The 25,900-nt window shown below is 33.6% G+C and overlaps 15 protein-coding genes across 15 annotated transcripts; 7 read left to right on the top strand and 8 right to left on the bottom strand.

Annotated features, from left to right (window-relative positions):
- Positions 1 to 476: 476 nt before the first annotated feature.
- cgd7_4800 (ABC transporter, amino acid transporter 12 transmembrane spanning subunit) lies at positions 477 to 2,336 on the top strand (the record flags this gene model as incomplete). The annotated part of the gene is made up of 1 exon (XM_628625.1): positions 477 to 2,336. A coding segment is annotated over one exon (1,860 nt), but the record flags the coding sequence as incomplete, so codon positions are not given.
- A 408-nt stretch (positions 2,337 to 2,744) lies between these two features.
- Positions 2,745 to 4,799, top strand: cgd7_4790 (Ptc7p phosphatase (PP2C family); the record flags this gene model as incomplete). Its single annotated transcript, XM_628624.1, has 1 exon — positions 2,745 to 4,799. One exon carries the CDS (start codon positions 2,745 to 2,747, stop codon positions 4,797 to 4,799), a length of 2,055 nt encoding a protein of 684 aa, XP_628626.1.
- Positions 4,800 to 4,949: 150 nt separating this feature from the next.
- Positions 4,950 to 5,435, bottom strand: cgd7_4780 (conserved hypothetical protein; the record flags this gene model as incomplete). The annotated part of the gene is made up of 1 exon (XM_628623.1): positions 4,950 to 5,435. One exon carries the CDS (start codon positions 5,433 to 5,435, stop codon positions 4,950 to 4,952), a length of 486 nt encoding a protein of 161 aa, XP_628625.1.
- An 814-nt stretch (positions 5,436 to 6,249) lies between these two features.
- cgd7_4770 (DNA-directed RNA polymerase subunit) lies at positions 6,250 to 6,639 on the top strand (the record flags this gene model as incomplete). The annotated part of the gene is made up of 1 exon (XM_628622.1): positions 6,250 to 6,639. The coding sequence occupies one exon, from the start codon at positions 6,250 to 6,252 to the stop codon at positions 6,637 to 6,639; it is 390 nt and encodes a 129-aa protein (XP_628624.1).
- A 257-nt stretch (positions 6,640 to 6,896) lies between these two features.
- On the bottom strand, positions 6,897 to 8,049 carry cgd7_4760 (ribosomal protein S4, putative; the record flags this gene model as incomplete). Its single annotated transcript, XM_001388374.1, has 2 exons — positions 6,897 to 7,178; positions 7,549 to 8,049. Coding segments are annotated over 2 exons (783 nt in total), but the record flags the coding sequence as incomplete, so codon positions are not given.
- Positions 8,050 to 8,712: 663 nt separating this feature from the next.
- Positions 8,713 to 9,453, top strand: cgd7_4750 (hypothetical protein; the record flags this gene model as incomplete). Its single annotated transcript, XM_628621.1, has 1 exon — positions 8,713 to 9,453. The coding sequence occupies one exon, from the start codon at positions 8,713 to 8,715 to the stop codon at positions 9,451 to 9,453; it is 741 nt and encodes a 246-aa protein (XP_628623.1).
- Positions 9,454 to 9,496: 43 nt separating this feature from the next.
- On the bottom strand, positions 9,497 to 11,260 carry cgd7_4740 (Rab GDP dissociation inhibitor; the record flags this gene model as incomplete). The annotated part of the gene is made up of 1 exon (XM_628620.1): positions 9,497 to 11,260. The coding sequence occupies one exon, from the start codon at positions 11,258 to 11,260 to the stop codon at positions 9,497 to 9,499; it is 1,764 nt and encodes a 587-aa protein (XP_628622.1).
- Positions 11,261 to 11,594: 334 nt separating this feature from the next.
- Positions 11,595 to 12,683, bottom strand: cgd7_4730 (RAD23p, UB+UBA domains protein; the record flags this gene model as incomplete). Its single annotated transcript, XM_628619.1, has 1 exon — positions 11,595 to 12,683. A coding segment is annotated over one exon (1,089 nt), but the record flags the coding sequence as incomplete, so codon positions are not given.
- An 863-nt stretch (positions 12,684 to 13,546) lies between these two features.
- cgd7_4720 (hypothetical protein) lies at positions 13,547 to 14,266 on the bottom strand (the record flags this gene model as incomplete). Its single annotated transcript, XM_628618.1, has 1 exon — positions 13,547 to 14,266. The coding sequence occupies one exon, from the start codon at positions 14,264 to 14,266 to the stop codon at positions 13,547 to 13,549; it is 720 nt and encodes a 239-aa protein (XP_628620.1).
- Positions 14,267 to 16,093: 1,827 nt separating this feature from the next.
- Positions 16,094 to 17,089, top strand: cgd7_4710 (conserved hypothetical protein; the record flags this gene model as incomplete). Its single annotated transcript, XM_628617.1, has 1 exon — positions 16,094 to 17,089. The coding sequence occupies one exon, from the start codon at positions 16,094 to 16,096 to the stop codon at positions 17,087 to 17,089; it is 996 nt and encodes a 331-aa protein (XP_628619.1).
- Positions 17,090 to 17,186: 97 nt separating this feature from the next.
- cgd7_4700 (ring finger domain protein and 2 transmembrane domains) lies at positions 17,187 to 17,834 on the bottom strand (the record flags this gene model as incomplete). Its single annotated transcript, XM_628616.1, has 1 exon — positions 17,187 to 17,834. The coding sequence occupies one exon, from the start codon at positions 17,832 to 17,834 to the stop codon at positions 17,187 to 17,189; it is 648 nt and encodes a 215-aa protein (XP_628618.1).
- A 317-nt stretch (positions 17,835 to 18,151) lies between these two features.
- Positions 18,152 to 20,896, top strand: cgd7_4690 (RF-C paralog (Ctf18p) AAA+ ATpase; the record flags this gene model as incomplete). The annotated part of the gene is made up of 1 exon (XM_628615.1): positions 18,152 to 20,896. One exon carries the CDS (start codon positions 18,152 to 18,154, stop codon positions 20,894 to 20,896), a length of 2,745 nt encoding a protein of 914 aa, XP_628617.1.
- A 129-nt stretch (positions 20,897 to 21,025) lies between these two features.
- Positions 21,026 to 22,192, top strand: cgd7_4680 (hypothetical secreted protein; the record flags this gene model as incomplete). Its single annotated transcript, XM_628614.1, has 1 exon — positions 21,026 to 22,192. One exon carries the CDS (start codon positions 21,026 to 21,028, stop codon positions 22,190 to 22,192), a length of 1,167 nt encoding a protein of 388 aa, XP_628616.1.
- Positions 22,193 to 22,312: 120 nt separating this feature from the next.
- Positions 22,313 to 22,768, bottom strand: cgd7_4670 (hypothetical protein; the record flags this gene model as incomplete). Its single annotated transcript, XM_628613.1, has 1 exon — positions 22,313 to 22,768. The coding sequence occupies one exon, from the start codon at positions 22,766 to 22,768 to the stop codon at positions 22,313 to 22,315; it is 456 nt and encodes a 151-aa protein (XP_628615.1).
- Positions 22,769 to 23,517: 749 nt separating this feature from the next.
- Positions 23,518 to 24,915, bottom strand: cgd7_4660 (secreted mucin like glycoprotein, signal peptide, thr stretch; the record flags this gene model as incomplete). The annotated part of the gene is made up of 1 exon (XM_628612.1): positions 23,518 to 24,915. One exon carries the CDS (start codon positions 24,913 to 24,915, stop codon positions 23,518 to 23,520), a length of 1,398 nt encoding a protein of 465 aa, XP_628614.1.
- Positions 24,916 to 25,900: the final 985 nt, after the last annotated feature.

Genomic DNA, 25,900 nt, shown 5'->3' with positions numbered 1-25,900 from the left:
CTCAACTTCAATTTTGTTTTTTTCTTTTCAGATTTCCTTCATAAACAGAGTAATCATTTCTCAAGATCAGATATATTATATTAAAAATCCCTTCTATATTATTAGGGATAATAAAAGCTATAATTAATTTGGAAATCAAGGCTTCTAATATTCTGGTAAGTTAGATCAGTCCAAACTTAACCAAGGTAAGTTTTAAAGAATATAAGAATCCAAATATGTTGAGTTCATATTTTATAGAAATGCTTTAAAAAAGTTCGATCTATAACACTCATTCAAATTAATTCCTCTGGTTCTAATTGGGAATATAATTAAAGACAATCATTTTTGGCGGCATAATCTCAAAATTTGGTGCATTTTTGCATGTAAAAGCATTTAATAAAGAGAAAAGAGAAATTATCTGGAAGAAGAGAAAAAAGGAAAAATAAAAGAGAAAAATACAAGAAGGAGTTATGATATACAGTGTAACTGGCTCATAGAAAGATAATTGTACAATATTCTTTTATAACTTGGGAATTTTAGAGCCATTAATAATGAAAAGAGTGAGGCCGTGCTTGAGGATAATGGTCACACTGATCAAGTCTTTTATTGGGACTGGGATTATCTTTTTGCCAGGAACGTTTAGAGTTTCAGGTATTATTAGTGGAAATATATTATCAACTTTGGTTTGTTTCTTGGCTATCATTTCAATCAGATTTTTGGTTAAGTGTTGTCAAGGCAAAGAAACCTTAGGAGAGTTAGCAGAGAGAGTTTGGGGAAGATCTGGATTAATTTTGGTTGATACTTCAATATTCTTTTCTCAGCTAGGCTTTTCTACAGTTTATATGATTTTTGTATCTCATAATATTCAAGAAATAATATATTCCATTTCAAGTTGCCAGTTAGAAATTCCAATACTTAAGCTGATTTGTTTCCAGATGGTAATTTACTTACCCTTTATCTTTTTGAGAGATATTGAAAATCTGGGATTTCTCAGTGTATTAGCAAATATTTCAGTGTTCTCAGTACTTGGAGTAATAATCTATTATGGTTATCAAAATCTGGAAAGATATCCGATTGGTAGACCAGAAATTTCAAGGCTTGGTAGCATATATGGAGCAGGGTTAGTACTTGGAACAAGTGCATTTAATTATGAAGGAATAGCGTTGATACTTCCAATAAGGAATTCAACTCCGGAGTATTTACTCCAAGCTTTTCCAGCAATATTAACCTTTACAATGATATTGATTGGGGTAATCTCAAACTTCTTTGCAAGCTTTGTTTACTATTCATTTGGTGATGATACTACCTCTCCAGTAACTGAGAATATATTGAATCCAAAAGCCAAAATAATTTCTCTAATAATATACTCATCTGCAATAATGTTTTCCGTCCCATTACAGCTTTTCCCATCTATGGGGATTATAGAAAAATATATATTTCAGATAAAACTTCCCTTTATAGGAAGAAAGAGTATGGAGAATCTGGAGAAGATTGAGACAAATCCTGTTTCAAAAGTTGATAAAGAGAAAGTAACCGGAAAAGAGATTAAGAAAGAACTTTTCATGATCACAGATGACCAGCATGAAAGTGAGCTTTCAAAAAAGAATATCCGGATAAATCCTACGAGTACAAATATTTTAAGGGCTTCTCAGCTGAATTTTTCTTCCTCCTCTTTGAAGAATTCAGAGAATATATCATCATTCCAGAACAATCTGTTTTCTACTTCAAAGATTATTCAGCTTGCGTCAATATCTGAAAGCTGGGATTCCTCCATTGGGAACAAAGTGGTTTACTCTCCTGTGGAGAATTCAACTTCCAGTTTGAAATTGGAAAATATGAAGGCTAATAAAGAGAATAAATCAGAGAAAGGAGCAGTTATTGAGAATTTGGAGACTGATATTTGTAGCGGTATTGGCGGTGATAAGAGTAATAAAAGTATTCCAAGAATAGTAAAGAAGGAAAGCTTGGAAAGGCTAGAGGAAATAGAAGACGATGGGGCCCAGATCGTTGACTTGAGCCAAGACAGACTCATAGATTCCAGATCAAAGTTCCACCACTCAGCTCTGAGGGCTTTAATTTCTTATTCTCTGGTTTTATTATGTGGGATTTTAGCCTATAACTTTGAAGATGAGTTAGGAAGCTTTGTAACAATTACTGGAGGACTATTATGTGTTCCTTTAGCATTTGTTTATCCACCTTTATTCTATTTCAGTCTTAATAGGGAGAGAATTTCAAAAGCCGGACAACTCTTTATTGGATTTATGGTTTTTATTGGTAGCGTAATCTCCTTTACCTCCGTTACTATGGCAATTTTAAGTTGGGAGACCAATCCTAGAAATCTAGTATGCATAATATAATCAGTTAAAAAGATTGAGCTGGGTGAAAACTAAGAAGAGGAAGAAGCTGGAATATGGGAAAAAAAGGAGAAATCGTGGTAAGTATTAAAGATGAATAGTCGAATCTGCTGAGAACGTAGATAGATTTAAAGGAATAGCCGTAATCATAATAGTATCAATAAAGGAAAATAAAACCTTAATAAATCTAATCCTGAAGAAATTTTTCCTGAATAATATCTTATATTTTTGTCTCCTTTGTAATTTTTGATATTTAATTAATTTTTGATATTTTTCTCCTACACCAGCTTTGGGGGCCCCCAAACGTATTTTTAGATTCGGTACCTGTGAGCGGCATGTCCAGCATTTAGGCGCCAAGAGGCGAAATCATGTTAGAGGAGGAGTCGTGTGCAGAAATGCAATAATTTAATAATGTATAAAGAAAATGAAAGAATACAGGAAGAGCAAGAGCCCTCTGTAATATTTCGGAGGTTTTTGGAGGATTTAGCAAGGAATAGCCATTTGGGAGGAGAGAGTATAGTAAGCCATTCAAAGAATGTATTGAGGATATTTTCAAAAGAGCTTCCTGAAAAGCTTTACCATTCAAAAAGATATTCATCCCAGTCAACAGCTGGTTCAATTTCAGGTAATTTCTCTCCATCCCAGAATGCAACGTCCAATCAGAGCCCAAATGAGGCTTGGTCAAAGGGCTCAGAAGGTAGTAGGGAGGCAGAAATAGAAGTCGAAGAAAGTAGCCAAGGAAAAAGAGAACGTAATGACAATATTTACCAGAAATCCTTCATGAGTAGATGCTTTAGCGATGGTCTAATGTTTGCTCGTTCAAACCTCAGTCAGAATAGTAACTTTTATTCGGGAGAAATTTTGGATTTAGAATTGGAGTTAGAAGTAGAAGGACAAGACAAAACAACTACCCAAAGAGAAGTATACGAATGGAATGTTAATAAAGATATTTATGACTATTCAAAAAGTACCTCTGCATCTTCATCTGCATCCTCTACCATAAACTCTCCCTCTTCTAATACTCCAACTTCAGGACGGCCCGCCATATACAGAGTTATGACAAGTACTACTGTTGCATTTCCACCCTATAATGACGATGGTATGGAAAGGCTAAATATGGCTCTGAAAGAGGACAGACTTAGGAGGATTTCAACACACTCTAATAAAGCTTGGCCTTCAAATGTTACTAGCTACCTTAAAGGAATTGATATTTTCCTTAGAATTCCAGAATATATTCGACCAAAAAAAGATGGAGCAGTCTTGAATTTATCCATTGGGAGCTGCTCTCACCCCCATCCTTCAAAAGTTCACTACGGAGGAGAGGATGCACACTTTTATGAGGAAAATGTAATCGGAATTGCCGATGGAGTGGGAGAATGGGCCAACTTTGGAGTTAACCCAAAATTATTCGCTTCTGAACTCATTTCTGGAATGAGAGAAGCTTATCTTAATACAAAATGCATGCAACCCCGCCCCCCGCCTAATGACGTGGCAATTTTAAAGAAAAATGTGGTGCATGCAAACATTAAGCCAGATGCGACAAAGAAAATGACAATGGAAAGTAGGGAGGTCTCGGAATTTCGTGGATTTACGCATCGTTCTAAAGGAGCAAAATTAAAGTTTGATATAGGTTACAGTATGGAAGAAAGGACTGAGCCACAGAATGAGTTGGATAAAGACGATAAAGAGGAAATGTTTAACTTAGGAAAACAATTCAACAGTGACTCTCAGGCTCTTTCTTACTCTCAGTTTTTGTTGATGGAGGGATATAAGAATACGCAGTCTTTTGGCTCATCTACAGCTTTTGTTGCATGTTTTGACCCAAAGACTAGCAAACTTCAGATTTCATATTTGGGAGACTCTGGGATAATTATATTAAGAAGAACTCCTGAAACTTTTAGGATGGGTATTGTTTATAGAAGTCCAGCTCAGCAACATTCTTTTAATTGTCCATTTCAGTTATCAAGGCTTCCAACTCCTGAAGATTTTCCAATGTTACAAGAAAAGGGATTGACTTGTTTTATTAATCTTGTTAAAAATAGCGAGGATGTTCCTCAGGATTTACCATCTCATTCAATAACCAAAGAGATTACCCTTTCCCAAAGTGACTTAATTGTAGTTGCTACCGATGGTTTATTTGATAATTTGTTTGATTATGAAATTTGTAGCATATGTAGCGGAGCAATCTCCCCATATGAGGCAATTAGGTTACTAAAAGATCCCAAATTATATTCAAGCCCTCATAACATATCCAAGGCTCTAGCAAATGCAGCATACATCAAATCTTTGGATCCAAAGGCAAAGACCCCTTTTAACAGACATTGTAGCGTCAGCGATGAACTTTGGCAGTTTAGTACTGGAGGAAAGCTTGATGACATTACAGTTGTTGTTGCATGGGTTGTAAGTGAGCGAGATCAAATCATTTTAAATAGTAGACCTGATCAATTCAAATACTCAAGAGATTAATTTATTACTAGTTAGTTATTTCTTTTTAAAAACGTCTAGGGTCATCCTTAAACGAATCTATTTGCTTTCTCAATTTCTCCATATTCTTTTTATGTGTTAATATTCTGGCATTCGTTAGTTATACAGCTGATCCTTCCATACAATGATAACTTACCTAATATAAGGTTTCAATAGATCGCTTCCCCAAGATCTAATTATCACGCTTATTGCTGAATATAGGACAATGTCCACTACTGAATAGGATTCTAGAGCCCAGATTCCTTGTTCAATCTTTTCATCTATACATTTAAGCATTGGATGAAGAGTTTCTAATAGAAACTGGCTCTTTTTCTTTGCCTGTTGGATTCCTGTATAATTATCTGACATATTTTCGAAATCCCATACTGAATGTAGTAAAGATTGAAGATATTCCAGCCAATTTTCTATCTTATTTCTTTCCTCAGGACTTTTACCCATCAACTTACACTTATCTGCGAGGTACCTTAATATTGTGAATGATCCTGTTAGCTCGACTTCATTGTTTGAGTCTGACAAATATGGGAGCATTGGAAAGTTCCCAGATTCCACTAGGACTTGTTGAAACTCGGGCTGTAAAAAGTCTTTTCCTGAAATATTATGCTCTAAATATTCAATCATTTTTATAATTCAGATTAAAGTTTATTGTATATTACATAATAATATTGACTTCACTTCACTTACCCTCATATGGTATTTCTTGGTCTACCAGCAGCAACCTTATTACATCACAAGTTCCTCTAAAATATAAATTGAATTATTCATTCCATTAACTGATACTGGATTTTACATATTTTCTAAATAATTTTCCAGTAACATAACTCCATATTTTCCTTGAGTTCTATGTAATATCTCTTACCTGCATGAAAAGTAAATGAGTCTTAATGGATTATCCAAAGAGCCAATATATTCCATTAGTAGTGAAAATCTAATTAAGTCCTTTTTTCTATTCAAAAAAATAATAATTTTCCTCAATAAATTCAGTCAAATTACAGGTAATTACACGTAATTTATTATATGTTTGAATTTTCTGAAAAAATTATATTTATTATACAACGCTTAATAGAAATGCTATTTACTTAAAACTTAATAAATAGTTTTTCAAACAGAATTCAAGATAATTGTCAGATCATAACGTTAATCTAGTCTATTATTTTAAAAAAAATCAACTATTCGATGGTTCCCCCATATTCTTCCCTCTGCAAAGCCACCTACAGTACATTAATTTTCATTTTATTCATAAATTTGTTTTTGCATGACTAAATTTTAGCATGCAACTTTTACAATAGTGAACTGATTTTCCCGCCTGTTCATGAATTTATTTTTTCCGGGGTTAGGAGTTTCTGAATAAGACTTTTTAATTAAGAATTAAAATAATTATTTAATTAAAACAAAAAAGCTGTCAAGTTAGAGCAGTTTAAAGTAATTTATAAAAATGAATGATTATGATGAATCAGGAGGAAATTATGATGAGGAAGAGGAGTATATGGAAGAGGAATTAATAGAAGAAGAGATAGAAGGAGATGAGAATATAGAAATATTGACAGAAGATGCAGTACATAGTAGATATGATGGTAAACCAAATGAAGGTCCTCGTATTACAACTCCTTATATGACAAAGTTTGAAAAGGCAAGAATTATTGGAACAAGAGCACTACAAATTAGTATGAATGCTCCGGTTGCAATACCATTAGATGGAGAAACCGATCCTTTATTAATAGCGGAGAAAGAGCTTTATACTAAGAAAATTCCTTTTGTTATTAGAAGATATCTCCCAAATGGGAATTATGAGGACTGGAAGATTGATGAATTAATTTTAGATTAAGTAAAATAACTAGATTTCATAAGTAATTATTATTTAGAATTAGTATTCAATTAACTGTAGATTTTATTTTTAATATTATTAGATGATATTTCCAACAAGAGTTATAAATTCCACTTGAGTAACAAGATAAGAGACAGAAAAGGAGACAATCAATTCCGCAAGTGTTAAAATAAAATTGAAACAATTATGAAACTATGTGAGGAAAAAAATGACTAATATCTTAACTAATGCATGTGTTCCTGGAAATCAGTCTCTAATTAGTTCCTGTGCTTCTTCATTCTTAAGTTTCTGTCCTCCACATTTGATAATCTAATACCTTTATCCTTTGGAAGAGTGACCAAGGGTTTGCCCTCCTCTCCAATAACGAAGATATTCTTCATTAAAGTTGCAAAGGTAGCACCTTTTTGGTCACGAATAGTGACGATGCACTGAGCACCCATCTTTCTCTCAAAGTGAGTAATGGTACCAACACGGCCTTGGGATCTACCACCAGTGACCATACACATGTTACCAACTTCACATTTGACAAAGTCAATTACCTATATTAAAGGGGGAAATTAAATATTGTTCAGTAAAGTATATTTGGTTTCAAGGCAAATCAGAAATAAGAATACCAAATCTTTCTATAAAATATGCAATAATCATATATGAGGGTATATTGGAATCTTTGTTAACTCTAAAAGTACAAAAATGACGTGTTTTAAGCAGAACATCAGGACAATCATGACAGAAAGTCGAGACCATATCTCACCATATTATTTGTTTGTAAGAGAGATTCCCATTTAAGTCGTTGTTCATCACCGAAAAGCCAACACGTCAAATCGACTATATAATAAAAATTACCAAAAATATCCTCGTCTCACCCCTTTCATTGCCTTATTTGAACCAATTTTTTCTAAATCAACTTACCTTTCCTGTGGCCAAGTCAACTTTAACAGTATCATTTGCCTTGACATCTGGGTGGATGTATCTCAAAGTACGGGCGTCATTTGTTGTGGCAGTTGGAATACCCTTTGCTCCAAGAGCAACCTTAGTTACTTTGCATAGCTTGAATCCTGCCTCCTTAGAATCAATTTGGACTGGTACGAATCTACCCTTTGTATCATACATTATACGTATATTCTTTCCAACACGGTCAATGCTTACAACATCCATCAAACCTAATGGGAAGCAGATATCAGTTCTGACCTTACCATCAACCTTGATAAGACGTTGCATTACAATATACTTTGCTTCAGTATATGTTAAAGCAAACTTTAATCTGTTACGGAGTAAAATTGCTAATGGAATACATTCTCTTAGTTTATGTGGACCACTTGATGGACGAGGTGCATATACACCTGTCAATTTGTCCAACATCCAGTTGGATGGAGCTGCCACACGCTTTAAATGCTTCTTTGGACCACGTGCCTAAAGAATTAACAAGCTCCAGTTAGAAACTTCCTCGTCTTGCTTAAAAATACTCCTAACTTACCATTCTTTACTAATTCTAAAATACAGTTTACAACTTTAAAATTCCTAGCTTAAAGCCTCGCCTTCAACTTGAACCAAGCTGATTGTATTTATCTATTTTGTTTTCCCGTCTCGATTATTGTTAATTATAATTAATAATAATGCGTCAAAATTGAATATGTCTCCATTTTTTTTAATTTATTTACTATTCATTTTATTTACCACTTTCCATTATTATAATTTATTATTAAATAGTAATTATACACCTAAGGCGCCAACATTGTTTAATTATTTATTAAAAAAAAAATATTATCATTCTGACTAAATACCGGTATGTAAATATTTACTAATTATTAATGGCATGTGGCGCCTAAATTAATTAAAAATATTTGTCAAAAAAATGGTTGAATTTTTCCCGTATAATTTTTTAATTTTTCTTGGTGATTGCAAGGAAAAAAAAGTTGTTTTAAACGGTATTTAAAAAGGGACGTATGTAAAATTTTAAATTAGAATTACTCATTTAAAAACAACAACCAAATTCCTCAGTTAAGTTGTTCTGGTTAACCTAACCTAAGAATCTGAATTTGCATGCTTCAAGTTCACACATAAAAAACAGCAGAAATGGACCTGACAATCCCTGAGGTTACTACTAGACGAAGGATTGTCCTTGAGGGATATCTAGACTTCTCGAATAGTGTAACATCATGGGACATATACAAAAATATGCTAAGGAAAAGTTCAGAAATGTTTGTTTATTGTCATAGTAAGAAAGCATTAATTTGCCCAACTCCCAGACGTAGAGGAGTGAAGGAGGATGGGTGTATTATTGCTTATAATAGTGGGTATATTTTGAGTATTGGGGAGAACGAGGAAACTTGTACTGAATATATTTCATGGCTTAGAAAGAAGTTTAGACAGCATGATCCATCAGTTCCTTTAGAAATCAAACAAGTGAATTCTATCTTGAGAGTTGAAATGCCATCCAAAATTGGATTAATAAATATATTTAAATTATATAATACTATTATTGCTAGTAATCACGTTTTTGAAATACTCTTTGATCCAGAGCTCTATACAGCTATGATAATAAGTTTTCAACCAAATGGTATTTATTCCAATGAAGACACAACATCAGCTAATAAGTTTCTTAGATTTCCAGATGAGCAAGTAGAAGAGGCAAAAAATGAGATAACTCAATGTTGTTTTGTAGTCTCTGTTAACTATATTCTAGTACACAAGGTTAAAGATCATGCTCAAGGGCTAGAAGCTGTTCAAATGTTAATGAAATATTTGTATAGGAACGATTTGATTGTTGCTCCTATTGATACAAATGTTCCATATTCACGAGATATTATTAATTAAAGGATAGTCTACTCTTTGTATACATATTTATATTATATTTAACTTAGTCTAAGATGTTTTGTAACTTCTCTATAAAATATTGATTATTTGAATCTCGGATTTTTGAATTTTCTTCTTTTTGATCTTTTTTAGAATTTGAAAAGTTCTTAAATGTCACATAATCCTTATGTTGAGAATCTAGAAACTTGATTGATTTATCAAGAGCTAGTAAAGCTTTATCAACATCTTCATCCAGAAGTAAGAAGCTATTGTTGTTAATAGATGGATCTGACAAAAGTATTAATCCGTCTCCAAGTTGTTGTGGATTCTCAACCCTTTGTATATAAATATAACTTGCTTTATATAAAACCTTTGTCTCATCATTTGTTTTCGCAGATAACAGTGAGTTAATTCCATTTTGGACCTGACTTCTTGCATGAAAAATAGTTTCTTCTTTTCCCATTACCTTATTTATGTAAACAATATAATATCCAGGAGGGCAACATCCTGTACTATAGTCACATTGTAGAATATAAGCTATATTATTCTCAAATTGGTTTTCTCCAATTTGGATACTTGTGAGACAAAGATTTTTAGTATTCTGAGAGTTTTTTGGTTTGATTAATGGACGATTTAAAATCATGAAATAACACAAAACCTTGTTTTCTATTAAATTATTTACAGAATTCTTCAAGTATTTTGAAAGATTTGTTAAAGACCCCAATATTGACTTACACTTAATAACTTCTTTTGAATTACTTGAGTTAATATGAACTTTCCATAGTTTTTCCTTTTCATCTTGTTTTTGAATAGTTGAAATGGTTGTCCCAAGTCTTTGAAGAGATCCTTTAACTGCTGCAAGTCTAGAAAATGACTGAGGTAGATCACATGTACCATAATTTGGATACAAAAAAGGAGTTCCTACACATCCATGTTGATTTAATGAACTTAATAGAAGGTTAAAATACCTTGTAAAGTTCTTTTCCCATTCAAAATTATTGTTTTGGTGTGAATTGCTAAAAACTACGTTGTGTTTAACTAAATTTAACACTCTGTCATTGATTTTCCAGAAATCTTGAAAGTCTGAGAAAGAAGTTACTTCAGGAATGCATGCATTTCTACTACTGCCACCAAAACTACGGTTACGATTAGTTTGGTCATTATTGCTCTCATTAACCTTTTTAGAACTATTTTGACAATTTACAATTAATGCTGGGGACCTAAAAGGATCAGAAACCAAATCCAAATCAACCTTTTCCTCAATTTTGGATATCTCTAAAATATCTCTAATTCCACTGTACAACCTCATAACTTGTCTCTTTTCTACCAAATTCAAATCGGATGAGGAAAATACCTCTTTTTTTGAAAATGGTGTTTTTGTTAATCTAAATGTCTCATTATCTTTAATTTCTGCAAAATAAATATCATTTATTCCTTGAAATTCTAGATAACCAGAAATATTGCACGATAAAATCATTTCTACAAGATGGCCACGACAAAATAGTACTTTAGGCATCATATCCACATATATATTCTTTAAAGATTGAGATTCTGCTTCAGTTAGTGATGAGTATAACTGAAGATCACACTCTTTTTCAAAGAAAGAAGAAGTTTCAAATAGAGATTCTGAATGTTCTGGGTTGTTTGAGATCCAATTATGAACTGTGGGGAGTTTAAGTGTATTATTTAAGCCTCCATATGAGGTATTTGACTCTAAAACTAAAACCGAATATCCTCTCATTGAGAGGCCTGAAGCAACAATACATTCTATCAACCCTGTACCAATAATAATCACATCCCAGTAGTCTCCATCTTGGGAGGTTTCCATAATTTTTAAAGTATCAAGTATTTCAAATAGAAATTGGGTTTAAATATACAAATTGGTGCCGAATGTCAATGGCGCCAAAATGACATGTAGTTAAAGTTTCGCACTAATCTTCTTATTAAGAAAACAACAAAGAATAAGGTGGGAAAGGAGAAGTTTAAAATGCGAAGAAAGAAAAAAGAGAAACTTTGAGAGTGTAATAAGAGGAAAGAAGAAGGTGAAAAGTGAGGTGAATTATAAAATCTGAAGAGTTGGATCTAGTGAATTTAAATTAAAGAATTAAATACTTGAATGATTTTCGGTAAAACATTATAGTCAAAAAAGAGTTAAAGGAGGCTCAGTTCGCACCATCAGTAAAGAAATCGGCACTGTTTTCGAGAAGATAATTTGCAGCAAGCTCCTCGTTCTTTTCACAAATTAAATAGGCTTCAATGACAGCATTTCTTGGGAATCCGAGGGCCTGCAGACGTTCAACGGACTCGGCTTCCTGGGGAGTAAGCTGAATAGTTGTCTGCATTGGAAATTGGGAAGTTTCTCCAACTTCATCAGAGTCAGTTCTCTCCATCATTCGTATAAACTCTTCTTGATTTTCTGTAATAAGTTGGAGGATCTCAGGATTTGACTGACCAATTCTTACAAGTAGCTCTGGGAGGATTCTTGGATCTTGTTGAACTACAGACCTCAGTTGTTGGAATAATGGGTTAGTTCTAAGCGATTCCAAATTTCCCGGGAGCTGTTCTGATGACAAGTCTTCTGATGATGTTAAGCCTGCATTCAAAGAAGCATTTGAGTTTACTGGTGTAATATTAGTGTGATTAGGTGCCACTGGATTCTCTGGAATTGGTAATCCTGAAGTAAGGTACTCAACAGCTCTATCTGGATTGTTAAATGCTGCTCTCATTGCTCTTGTAACTTGTTCTCTTTCGAAACCCATATTTACAATATTTGTAATAGTTTTCTCAAGTTCTGTCCCTGTTAATAAAGCTGAGGCTCTTGAATCTATTGATGGATCAGAATTCCCTGATTGAGCTTGGATATTTGAAGTTGTAGCACTTGCTGCTGGATCTGTATTTGTGTTTGATTCATTTGACGTATTGTTTTGTTTATTCTGTTGACTTTCTGCTGCCTTCTGGGAAGCACCCTTAGATAAAAGAACTACCAATCGCTCTCCCTCTTTTATTCCAACATCCTGAACAGTTTGAGAATCATTCAATATTCTTCCAGCAAAAATGAGCTTTAGTCTCGAAGCCTCCATTACTGGGTTCAATTCTTGAATTGCCTGCTTTACTTTCTCAATAGAATAATCTGCTTCCACCTCTACCTCCATCTCTGTATTCTGAACTGTTCTGATCTTAATCTTCATCGCGTTCCTTAAATTTTTTTGAATCGACTTTTTTCTACCTTTAATTGTTTTTTTTTGTTTAACTTACAAAAAGACAAGGCGGGAAAGTAACTCACAATTTAGCTCTCAAATAATGTAACTTCTGGTATACAAGTAAGAGTTATAGCAGAAATAACTATGGGAGGAAAAGTAATACTAATAAGAACATACAGAGGAGAACTGCAAGAATTAAGATTTATAAATCTTTGAAACATTGATTAGAATTTAAATTGGCCTTTCTCAAAACCAAAAAATGCTAATTGTGCGAAATACTATTTTTTATTTACTATTATTTAACTATTTTTTTTTATATACAATCATGTGGACAATTTTTATCTATTGCTGAATTTTCCACTAAATTCCGAGGATATTTGCTTTCATGCAGGCCAATGCAAAAAGCGCACAATGTTCAATTTATCGGGGAAACCTTATCTTCATTACTAAATAAATTAATGAAGTTATGTGTTAGAAAGAACTGAGCAGAATATCTACAGTTAAAACCTATTTTGGAATGAGTCCTGTAGTCAAATTTCGTTAAACTCTAGATATGAATTATTATCTTCTTTTGAAAATTCTTAATTTGTTTGAGTTTTCTTTCTTCTTTCAATAGAGAATAAAGTATTTTAGATTTTGTTTATCTTCTACTGCTGAAAAAATGACTCATAATAGCTCAAAAAATACATTAGGAAAAAAACATTTACTGAAAATCGGTCAACTTTTCAAAATAGAAATAGAAATCATTAATCTTTTTAAGTTGCATTCGGTGCTCCGACTTTGAAAAAGTGGAAATTAATTACTTCTTTTCTATTATATAAAAAAATTAATATTTGAATAAAAAAAATAATAAACTTATATGTGGTTTGATTTACATCTTGTTACTCCGATATTAAGTTTTCATTAACTATCGATTAGTTTTGCTCTTCCTGAGCAACATCTAGGCCTGCATCATCACTCTCAGAGCCAGATTCAGCAAAGTCGGAATCCGAAGGTATTTGCTCTTGCTCGATTGCATGTATTTTTTTCTTGTTATTGCATACCGAGATGAATCCTGGACAACTACACAAGCCATTCAAGATTGTTGTGAAAGTATTAAAGACTGATGAAGTATTTGAAGTGACTCCTCTTGAATATTGGGAAATACCTGTATTCATGGTGCTAAAGTTGTTAGTATTTACTTGGCTTAAATATGTATAGCTTCTATTCGTAGGCATAGAACCTGAACCTGTTGAACGATATGACGAAAGCGCATTAGAATTCATTGATCTCAAAGAAGCTACTCCAAAAGACATAAATTTATTGGTTGTAGATGTATTTAGGTTCCTGTTAGTGTACATTTCATTTAATCTTTGCTTAATTATTGGCTTTCCAATCAATTCATCAGCAGAATTTAGCTTTACTTGACCTGGAGCTACTGGGATTGGCTTAGTGAACGCACGTATAGTATGGGTAAGTCTTTGCCCATTTGATCCACAGCCAATTCCGCAGACGCTTGATTGGTTATTCTCCACCTCTGTTGATACAAAGAAGCCTCTAGAGAGTTCCCCCTCCATTGCCTGATTTTGAGCCTCTGCTAACAACTCGGATTGGCGTCTACGGTCTTCTGAATAAGTGACTCTGGGCTCTTCCATATTTCAAAAGTATGATTTCGTCACTACTTTCCTATATATATATATATTTTTTAAATTCAAATTCTCTCTTTTTCGCTTTACTACGCACAAAAACGACGTGACATTAAACCCTCCCATGTATTGTCTCTATTACACATTCAATCAATTGCGATCACTATTACAGAGTTCTTTTATGTTGACTTTAAATATCATGACTTTCTTTTTTCTTCTCTTCTCTGCCAGATCCCATATCCTATATTTATATCTTATAGTTGTTTCATGCATTTTTTTAAACAATCTTATCATATTTTCTATTCGCATGTAATAATTTGTTTAAAAAATGTGCTGCACTTTCCCGCCAAAAGTTCTTAAATTATTGTAGATCTAAGTTACTTTAAATCCCGCAAGGGTCCTTTAATTACGTTACCCCTTAACATAGAAGAATAATAAAAATAAATAACTTGAAGAAAAAAATAAATAGTAGGCAAATTTATTTATCTTTAAAAAACTATATTATTAGGTTTAAAAAGATCTTCTCATAATATATAGTAATTTAGTTAATCTGAGTTAAGGACGGAAAGGAGAAGGAAAAGTGGGAGTCTATATAGGGATCTCAATTTTTGTTGAATTTGGTTTTGATAAAAATTGATATATCTGCTTAAATGATTGTAAACGATGAGAATATTGATAAATTTATTGAGTTAAAGAGAAAAATAGAGTCTACATTGGCAAGAGTTGACCATAGATTAGAGCTCATAGAAAGATCCAAAAACCAAGGTAAGTATGAATTTTTCAATTTTAAGAAATTGCTTTAATATAAATGTATGAATACTAAATTTTATACTTTTAATTAATTAGAGTCTGTTCTTGAGAATCTAACTCTCGGAAATATAGCATATATCAGCTTAAGATATTCTGGAACAACCAGAGCTCCTCCTGAATATGATGATCTTACAGGTAAAGATCTCTCCAAAAGGCCAAGCTACAGATTTCCCTGTCCATCAATTGCTCATATTCAGTTATCACAGCTTTATAATGCTAAACAACTCCCGTGTTTAAAACCCAAGATAAAACTTATTGAAATATCTCCGTCTTCAAAAAGAATTGAAATAACATCTATTCAAAAGAATGTTGTTATTATTTACCAGTTAAATGGCTCAAAAGAACAGATATATTCAGAGCCTATCTATGTTGAAGGGTTAGGAAGCTATTTAATCAAAGCTTTCTCTAGTAAGCCAGGATTTTATAATAGTGTGCCAGTTGAACAAAGCTTTAGCATTCAAGAATATGAGTCGAATTATGGATCTGAAATCTCTTCAAGAGACGTTTCCGGTTCATTTCACGACCTGGACAATAGTGCTTCTTACGAAACTCCTCAACAAACAACAAATATTCATGAAAGCCATGCACACAAACACTCAACACACTCTCATTCAAAATATAGAGGTTTACATTTAATTAGTAATCAGTCAGACTCTGACTCATCAGACCCAGAGTAGCTGCAAAAATGAGGTAGAAATATTCCTATGTTTTAATCCACCATCCTAATCCTCAACAAATATATATTATATTCTTTCCTTATTCTATATATTGCTCACTTCCTATATTTCTAGAATTTTTCCTATTCATCATACTGGACCTATTTTCTCCCATTTTCCGAGCTGCATGCAAAGCTTTTTTGTGCGCCATCCATCACTACAAAAATTCGAGCAGAACACGTAATGGGCGGTACAACTAGTATGCGTTTTTGCATTGGGAAGAGATAGGGGGAACCCCAAAGGAAAAGCTAAATAAAATTCACATTTTCCTTGATATTTGACGTATTTTTAACTTTGTAATAATTAGTCCATGTGGGATCTTTTAAGTGGAGTAAATGGGACAAATTCTGTCTCTAACAAACTAGAAAAGAAAACAACAGAAAACCAAGGTACTTCGTCCCCGAATCAAACTAGATGTGCTACAAGAAACACTACTTCCGAGTATCCTTCAAATGTAGCGAGCAATGGGGCTATCATTGGAGAACGGCTTGAAGTTGTATATCCAAAAACAGAAAGGGAAAAAGTTTTATACCAAGAGTATATCCAGAAGACCCAAGAAGCTTTGAACTCTTTTCTAAGCGTAATTGAAGATTTTAATGTCGCTCAAGAAAGCGAATCCAACTTTAAAGCGCTTGGTAGCTGCCAGAAAACTCCACAAGTTCATGTGAATCTGGGAAACATGGGGGATGCACTCTGTAGTAGATTTGATTCTTCTTCTTCCAAATCAGAAGACGCATTATCTACTTACGTTGGGAAATGCTCATTTGGAACATCCTTAACACCAAAGCAAATCTTTGACTTCATGATCAATGTTGAGAACAAACCTTTGTACGACAGTACTTGTGCAGAATCATCTATTATTTATTATTTAGGGCATTTAGCATTGGCTAAACAGTGCTATAGAGGAATGATGGGAGTTCAAGGAAGGGAATTTCTCATTATGGGGAGAAACTTTACCCTAAGCGATAATTGTTATGCTTTGGTCGCTTCCTCTGTGTCTGATACTAAAAATCTTACTGAATCTGAAGAGGAAATTCCTGTCACTGAGTCATATGTAAGGGGAGAAATCAAGTTTGTTGGGTTCTTAATTCGTCAATTTAAAGGTGAAACTGAACTCTTTTTCGCTCAAAAGATGGATCTTGGTGGTTCTGTCCCGTTAATGTTACAAAGGATTGTCCTCGCTACCCAACTTCAAAGTTTGAATGCATTGAAAAAACACTTGTTGGACAATATTGACCTCTACTTTTCACAGGATAAAGAGGATGAAATCTCAGAAAGCTCATCTACCCGAGAAGAAGATAAGTAATTATGTAGAAATCTAAATATTATAGAATTATTCCAACCTAAGATTTGTTAAGTTTTCACTTAAACTTTTTCTTCTTTAAACATAATCTAAATTCCTATCATATTTGTTCGTTTGGTCTCACAGATTCATATGTATCAGTTAGACTTGGCTCATCTATTGCCAGTTCATCCAATACTTGTCTTCTATATACTCCTGTTATTGTCAGAAACTGTAATACTAATGTAATATATGCCCATAAAGATATTGTAATCAAACTCTTGGCATCTGAATGCTCTTCTTGATATAGAATATATATAAAAAATAGTGAAAGAAACACTCCATTTATTAGTAAGGTTCTAAGGTTTGAGAAAGGATTATCTACTGATGAAACCATAAAAGAGCCATACTGATTACCATATACTCTGTTTGCAATAATTCTAAAGAATCTATAAATTAAACCTCCATTCAGAGCTTTTGAAAAATCTTCAGAGTCATCCTCTGAATGTTCAATCTTAATAGATCCACTTCTGCAAATTGAACATAGCTTTAACTCTCTTCTCTCTTCTCCAAGCAAAATACTTCTCAAGATTGCAATCTGTTGTGAACTACTCCATTTTGACCAACATTTCCCATGTACAACTGCATAGCATTGAGAGCAACATCGCTTAAGCTTTCCTTGGGACGAATCTTCAAGGCATATAAAACATGTATCATTTGTATTACTTCTTGAATCTTCATCTCCCACTATCTGAATATATTCAGGCATTTTTGACGGTCTAATGGTCCGCTATTCCCATTCAAACAGCCAATTAATGCTCTGGTTTCTTTAATACCTTCTTTCTGAACTTTAATACCTTTTTTTTAATCATTAATCTTACAGCATGCTTGAATTTAATTAATGCATATGCGCGCCAAAACAAGAGGGGTGCTAAGTCCGTATTAAAGTAGCAAAATGATGTGAAAAGGTAAAAAGGGAAGTGAAAATGCCGCATGACAAGTTAAAAATCACACAAAAAACCCTCAGGGAATTAATTAACTAATTAGCTTTAAATCAGATTCAATCCTCCAGGTCGTTGTTCCGCAATGTGGGACATAGAAGAAGACTGGAGTGAGGATGAATCCTTTGGCTTGGTAGGGAAGCCAGAAACCAAGCGAAAGAAATTGGATGGTCAGAAAAAGAGTGAGGAATTACATGTTCCTCCCCAACCCATATCTGGAAGCGAAAGTATAGAGCTTGATGAGAACTCTTCTATAAATATTCGTGAAACTTCCCTTTCCAAAGCTTTACATAACCTGGACAAAAGATTAAACGACTCTAGAACAAAGGAAAGCATTAAAATGGATTCAGGTATGGATGTGAGCATGGATTTTAGTCTAAGTCAGAGTTCAGATCATAGAATGGGAGTTCAAGAAGAAGAATTAATAGAGTTAGATTTCTCAAGATTTGAGTCAATAGACTATGATTTAGACTTTGAGCAAGCTTACGATACTTTTGGCCTAAATTCCATAAAGACATTGCAAATTGATAAACATAATTCTAGATCAAATAAGATCTTTGAGAATATTTCTTCTATGGAAAGATTAAATAAAGGCATAATTCGATTTTCAGGTGTATATAACCCTTCTAAGACATTCTTTGTTGAAACTTGGGAAAAAGAAGATACTTTGAATTTACTTGGGGAGATAAAATCTAAAGAAAGGCCTGTAGGAAGTATTAAAAGGAATAGATTAAATGTTGATGTTGTAGAACTTGAACTAGAGAAGGATTTGTTAGAAGAATCATTACTAGAGTTTAAGACAAGCAAAGATTCAAATAATGATTTTGAAAAGAATGAAATCTCAAGAACATATACAAATAGGCCAGTACTAACAACCAAATATATACCAAAGTCTTGTTTAGACTTAGTAAATGATGAGGGTTCAATTAGAGGTATTTTGAGATGGATTAAGAGCTGGGATAACTTTGTATTCAAATCAGAAAGCTCTAATAAAGGTTCTGAGGCACCAGAAATTCCTATTTTATTAATTGGAGGTCCATCTGGGAGTGGAAAGACAAGTATGGTTAAGATCTTAGCAAAACAATGTGGATATAATGTGAATGAGATAAAGGTTTCAGATGAGAAGACAATAGAGAGCTTTGAGAACTCAATTAAGATGGGAATTAATTTTGGGACTATTCGAGGGTCTAGTAAGCCAAGCTTAATAATGATAGATGAGTTGGATAGTTTGTCAAATAGTGGAGCTGTGAAGAGATCAGATTGTTTTAATTTCCTGGTAAAATTGTCAGAAACTCACTCTAAAACCCGTGAGACAGTTAGTAGGCCAATAATATGTATCTGTAACGATATCCACGAAAGATCTCTAAGATCTCTAAGAGCGAAGTCATTAAACATTGTAATTCCATCTCCTCCAAAGGAAAAGATCTTTAAAAGGCTTAGTTATGTTTGTAGAAGCGAAAGATTGAAGCTAGAGGATGATGAAATTCTGAATGAACTTATTAAGATCCATAATTGTGATATTAGATCATGTCTTAACTCAATATATTTGATGAGCCAGAAAGAGGTTAGTAAAGAAGATGGGGAAAATGGGAATATAAGAGAGAAAAAAGCTCAGATTCCAATATATTGGGAGGATTTTGAGAATTGTTGTTATACCAAAGATCTGGATCAGGATATTTCAGGGTTTATTAAAACATGTTTTGGACTTGAATCTGGAATAAAGAAAAATGAAGTCTTTGAATATGTGCTGGAATATGGAGAAGAATGTTTAGCAAATTTCGGATTAAACCTTGCTGGATTACTTAACGAGAATATATACCGTTGTAACTTGATGAGTGATTTCTACTACGACTATTTGAAACTAATTTTAGACTCAATTGTTGAACATAATATTCTTTTCTCAAGAACAAATTCATTAGTTCCATTCTTAAGTTCAGCAACTCTTGTTTCCAAGAGAATCATGGGACTTCATTGTAACCAATTTAGGCATCTAGGCTCCTCAACCTTTACTTTTTCACAAAATATTTCAAATTCGATCAACAGTATTTACAGGGATATCTCCTCCTCAACAATAGAAACAATAAGAGTAGAAACCATGACAAATGCCTTCAAAGTATACACTTTACCTTCCATGTTAACTCATTTCAATGGAATTGGTTTATTAAAAAATCTCAATGTATGGAAATCCACCAAAATTTTCCCAAAATTTAAATGTCTCATCAATAATGACAGAAAATCTCTCAGTTCTGAGGAGTTAGAATCCCTCTCAATTCTCAAAAACCTCATCTCAAAGATGATTTGCTTTGGATTAAAGTTTGAAGACCAAACCCGTGGCTTATTTTCTGAGAAAAATACTACAAACAGTAAAATCTCACATTTCCTCAAGCCAAATATTGAATCCCTTTACACTTTTCAATGTCTGACTAACTCAATAGAGTCAGGATATGTCAGAAATCCCTCAGTTTTACCTCCAAGCCCTGGAAAGTTCATTTACGATATTGGGTTTTACACTCTCATTAACCAGTTGATAGATTTTTTCAGAGAAGATATTTCCAAAGAAATTATCCCAGGAATTCACTACTTTAACCCCAAATCTTCTTGTAAAAAAAATACACGATCAAATGAAAAAAATAAGTTACTTGAAAAACAAGTACCGGCTGATATTTTTGTCTCTATTCCTAAATTCCAAGATCTAATTAACAAACTAAAAGTTAAAGAAAAATCAAAAATTAATTCAGAGAAACCAAGCTCTTTCTGCATTTACAGGTACAACGATGGCTGTACTGACGCTGTCAAAATGGAAGTTCAAGTTTCTGACTTCTTTTCTTAGTTTCCAGACTCTTTCTCCCGCCCCACAATAAATTTGCATGCATGTCATGCTTTGGCGCCATTACGATCTAAAAATGCCAATGTTGCTCGTTCAGTAAAAAAGCAGAGTGGAATAAATGAGATTCTTTCAATGATGAAGGTTCTAGTTGGACTAGGATGCTTATTACTTATTGTTACACACATTTTGTGTGCGAATGCTATTCATTTAGGAAGTCCTAATTATAGAACAGTCTATGTTTCAAGGAAGAAAATCCCAACCAGACCCCTTCCGGAGAGGTTCAGGGGGGAACTATATTCAGATGGTTCCATCGGATGGCTTTGTTCAAGAAGAATAAATGGAAGGTGGACAGGGTGGATTCCAGTTAGTGAGTCGAGAGTACCTCCTCAAATGGTGAAACAAATGAGGTCACAGTTGTCCAGAAAACCTAGAAAAGTTCCACAAATGTATAGGGAAAGAATTATGTCTCCTTCATTTGAAGAATTAGATCAAGAAATGTTCTCAGAAGATAGTTTTGAATTAGTTCAGCCATCTATTACTCAACAACAAGGAAAACAATTTACTTGGGACGAGGAGAGTCAAAGCGATGAAGCTTCACCTTTACAGCTTCAAGAAATGCCCTCAATCTCAACTAAAAGCCACAGGGAGTACAATACTAGAGCAGGAGGATATCCAGCTTTGCAACAAACTAGAATTGAAAGAAAAACTATCCCTAGCAGAATTCAAAAAGTATATCAAACTTCAACTACAGTTCCTGGAGATTCTGATGAAGCAGACATTGCAAGATACTTCGAAGAACAGAATACACCTCCAATTGCAGGCAGAAAAGGAATTAAGGGTATTTTCAGGGATACCTTTAAGACCACTGTTCCAGAGTTGGAGCTGGCTTCACCTACATTTTCACAAAATTCCCCCATACAAGCAATTCCCCCAAAAGGCTATTTGCCAATCCAACCTCAACACCCATCTGACTACGATCTAAATAGGATGCAATGGAGGTTTTTCTTAACATCCTATAGCCCAGAACTTGACAATGTTAGGATTATTAAACGTATCCCTCCACTTGGGATGAAACTATCAAAAACTGTTACTGAGTGTACAAACAACTATCACAAGGCCTTCAAACTACATTATTTAACTGTATCTGGAATGATGTTTAGCAATAAAATCAACCGAGTTGTGAGTAATTCAATTAATAGAGAACTTAAACAATGGTGTAGCGGAATGATGACTAATTGGTATCGTCAATTGCAAAAAATGGGTTTAGTTGTCCCAAAACCCAGCAAGTTTATTAGGTAGAGGAAATATGACTTAGTATATCCCTCATGAGTTAAGTTTCAAGTAATATCCTAATTTATTCAGTTTAAAGTAATTATGATTCCTTTCTCTCTTCTCTCCTATTCACTTTCCTTGACTCTTCTAACTAAATACTCGATTTCTCCTGGCCTTTTGAGACGAAATTGAGCTTGGAATTATCTCCAAGTTATTTAAACCCGCCTTCTGTTGTGCTGTTGGGGTTGGAATAGAATCAAGCTTGGCTACAATTTGGATACTTTTAACTTGATCTCTACTCATCCTCTTCCCTTGATCAAAACCTCTTCCTCGATTTCCTCCTCTACTTCTTGAAATCTTACCTGGAGAACCCTTAAAGTTTCTCCTACCATTTGAATTCACACTATTTGGTCTTCTTTCACCCCTCTTCTTTAAATTTTGGCCTTTACCACCTCTTCCATTCCTTACTCTACTCTGTGTAAGATTTGCCTTCTTTTGTCTTTCCTTCTTGGCCTCTCTCACAATGTCATCTAGACTACTATTTATCAACTTTTCAATGTTTTTACCTCCTACTGATCCACTCATTTCTGAACTTTTTGTCATCTTTTTTCTTTTTACCTCTACTTCTTACTAAGTTAATACAATATCTGGACCCGTTGAGCCCGCCAAATCTCTCCCCACTCAAAATAATATAATGGCAAAGAAAGTTGAATGATTTTATAAGAAAAGAGTTCGATAGAAAAGGAGGGGGTGTGAGGGGAGAAAGAATGGAAAATAGGTCTTTAGCAGAGCTTGTTACAAACAGGAACATGAATTTTAAAGGGCCTATTCGCGTATGGTTGAGTCTATTGAAGAATACCTACTACTACTCGCAATTAAAAAATTCTTATTGAGAGGAACAAATAACCTTTATTATTCCTGGATGATCTGCCGATTCCAAGAAAAAAGTCATTCAACTTGGATTTTTGACCAAATCTTCGAAAGTTAGTACTGTAGATTTCAGGATTTCCAATTTGAGACTCTGGAAAAAGTTCAAGACCAGGACCTTCCAAATACAGATCCTTATTTTGTATGTTAAAACACTGTAAATATGCCATAAAGCATGTTGTTATCTTTGAAGATAGGGATTAACGGTAATCACCCGTCACTTCTCTATAATTCTCCCTTTAAGTATATATAAGCTAACTCATAGAAGGATTGTAATTCTTGATTCCATAGGAATACAGGCATTTACTAATGTTTGACCAAAGCTATAACATTCCTATAAAATCAATAGATGATGGGGATGAACTAATATGTAAAAGGGAATTTATTAGGGGAATGTCACGCCCTATTTGTAAAGGTAGTAAGTTTTATATTAATTTGTACCCTCTTAATTTAGAAATTTTGATTTTTTCATCTTCCAAATCCAATCCTAATTTTTTGGCACTTTTTTTGAGCTCTTCCTTTGCGGATTCTGGATTATTGGATACTGCTCTAATCTTGATTTTGTGTTTCTTAATAGGTTGAACTTCAACAATATCATATTCTGCTGGAGGGAATTGAATGCCTTCAATTAAAGCAGGCTTCTCGGTTAATGAATCTGAACATTTCTTAATCTTATCATCGCAAAACTCTTTAAAGGTGTATCCAGTCTTTCTAGAACGGAGAGGAATCAGTTCCTCGTCTTTTCTAAGACTTTCCCAAGCTTCAATAAGCTTTGGAACAGCCTCTTTAGTTACTCTGGACCTTAATTGCTTCTCAGAAGAACGATCAGTAACTTCCACAAGAGAAGTAGCAACATATTCATCATCAATCTCGTTTTTAGGGTCTTCATATTTGAGAGATTCGAATTTCAAAGCCATCTTTGGTACAACTTCCCTAGTTGTTATAAAATGGGAAACCTCAGGCTCAACCTTTTCTGGGAGTTGTAAGTATTCTAAGGTACCTTCCCTCAAGGCATTCAAAGTTGGACTAACAACTTTGGGTTCAAACTGGTCTTCATCATCAAATTTCTCGAATACATTGACAAGCTTTGCAACCTCTGATCTCGAGGATTCACCTCTTGGCTTAGCAAAATCGGAAGGTCCTTGCTCAAATATGTTAACCAAATCACTGACCTTTGAACCGACTGCTGCAAGTTCCATACAGTCTTGACCTATACATTCATTGAAATACTTTGAATTTTCATTTTTAGGAGAGTATAAAAATGATTCGTCAATTGGAGAAACTGAAACAATTATATCATCAAGAGGGAACTTTGGAGATTCAGTAGGCGAAGTAGTAGTGGTGGTGGTGGTAGTGGTGGTAGTAGTGGTAGTAGTGGTAGTTGTAGTAGTTGTAGTTCTTGGAGCTGGAATTGGCGTCGCAACTGGCGTGGTTACAGGCGGTGTGACAAGAACAATTTGATCAGAAGAGGATTCATCAATACTTGAACCTTCCTGGCTACTCTTAAATTCGTAATATTTGGAATAAAGTTCATCTAAAAATATTGGAGATTGTGAGTCTTTCTCGCCATCTTCACTCTTCTCGGGGAACATGGAATCTGGACATTCACTACATTCTGTAGCGGGGGTTGTTGTAGAAGATTGAAATTGATAAGATGAACTAAATGAAGAAGAAGATGAGGTGAATGATTCCATCGAAAGGCTTTTGGTTTGGTAAGATCCAGTCTCATTTTCCGCACCAAGTACAGCAAAATTTGGCACAAAAGCCAAGCATAAAGCTGACAATAAAAATATAATAAAGTTCTTTAATAACATCCTAGCCATTCTAAACTACAATATCACCTTTATATTAATATCTCCTAGTTTAAATCAGCTCTTTTCCAAGTTTCAAATCAGTACCTAAATAAGACATACGAGACATCGCGGGTATCCACATCGAGTTTATATCTTGATTAAAAAAAAAGAAAAAATTAGACCAAAAGATCAAAGGATTAAAAAAAATAAGAAGTATTAAGGATGATCTATTGATACATGGGAATAATCGGCCCATTTGTTCTTAATTTCAAAGAAAAGCAGGTTCAATTGATAAAGTTTTTATTTGTTTCTATTTCATTGGCCAATAATCAATTTGTGGGTGTAGTTACCGCCAAAACTCCGGTACTATGCGCGCTGACATTATAATTACATGCAAATAAATGAAATTGATATATTGAGTTACAAATATTTTGGATTGGTTATTTTTGGTGGGAAATATGTTAAAATTGTGGACAATTTTTTTTAACAAATTTTGTTAAGTTAAAACTTGAATTTGTTTACCTATATTTCGAGGTCTTCACGTAATAATGGAATATAATAAAGTCAAAATTAAAATTATGAATACGCAAAAGCCTTTTTATATATAGTAATAATTATATTTGAACGAATAGTTTTCTAATTTATTTTATATTTCTAAGATATTTTCCCTTTCAGATCTATTTAAAATTGCAATAATTTACTTAGAATATTGTATATTATCCTTTTAAATGAACTTGATCCTTAGCTTAAAATGACTACTCTCTACTTATACAACAAATAGAGAAGAAAATAAATATTAGTAATGAAGTAAATAGAAAAACAATAAAACTCGTTTTAATTTGTTGTAATACTGATAAATAACTTTTATTTAGTAACCTTTGGCCTTTCTATTATTCCAAGCTTAATTTCAAATATAATGAGTGGTTGGCGCCAAAACCCAAATTAACATAGACTAATGTCTGTAAAAATTGAGATCTCTAATCTTGTACGTGCAAAAATAGCCATTTTGAGAGTG

The sequence above is a fragment of the Cryptosporidium parvum genome, chromosome 7, assembly GCF_000165345.1.
Source record: "Cryptosporidium parvum Iowa II chromosome 7, whole genome shotgun sequence".
Taxonomy (NCBI): Eukaryota; Apicomplexa; class Conoidasida; order Eucoccidiorida; family Cryptosporidiidae; genus Cryptosporidium; species Cryptosporidium parvum.
The sequence above is the reverse complement of the archived record's forward strand: the minus strand, read 5'-3'. Positions and strand labels throughout refer to the sequence as shown.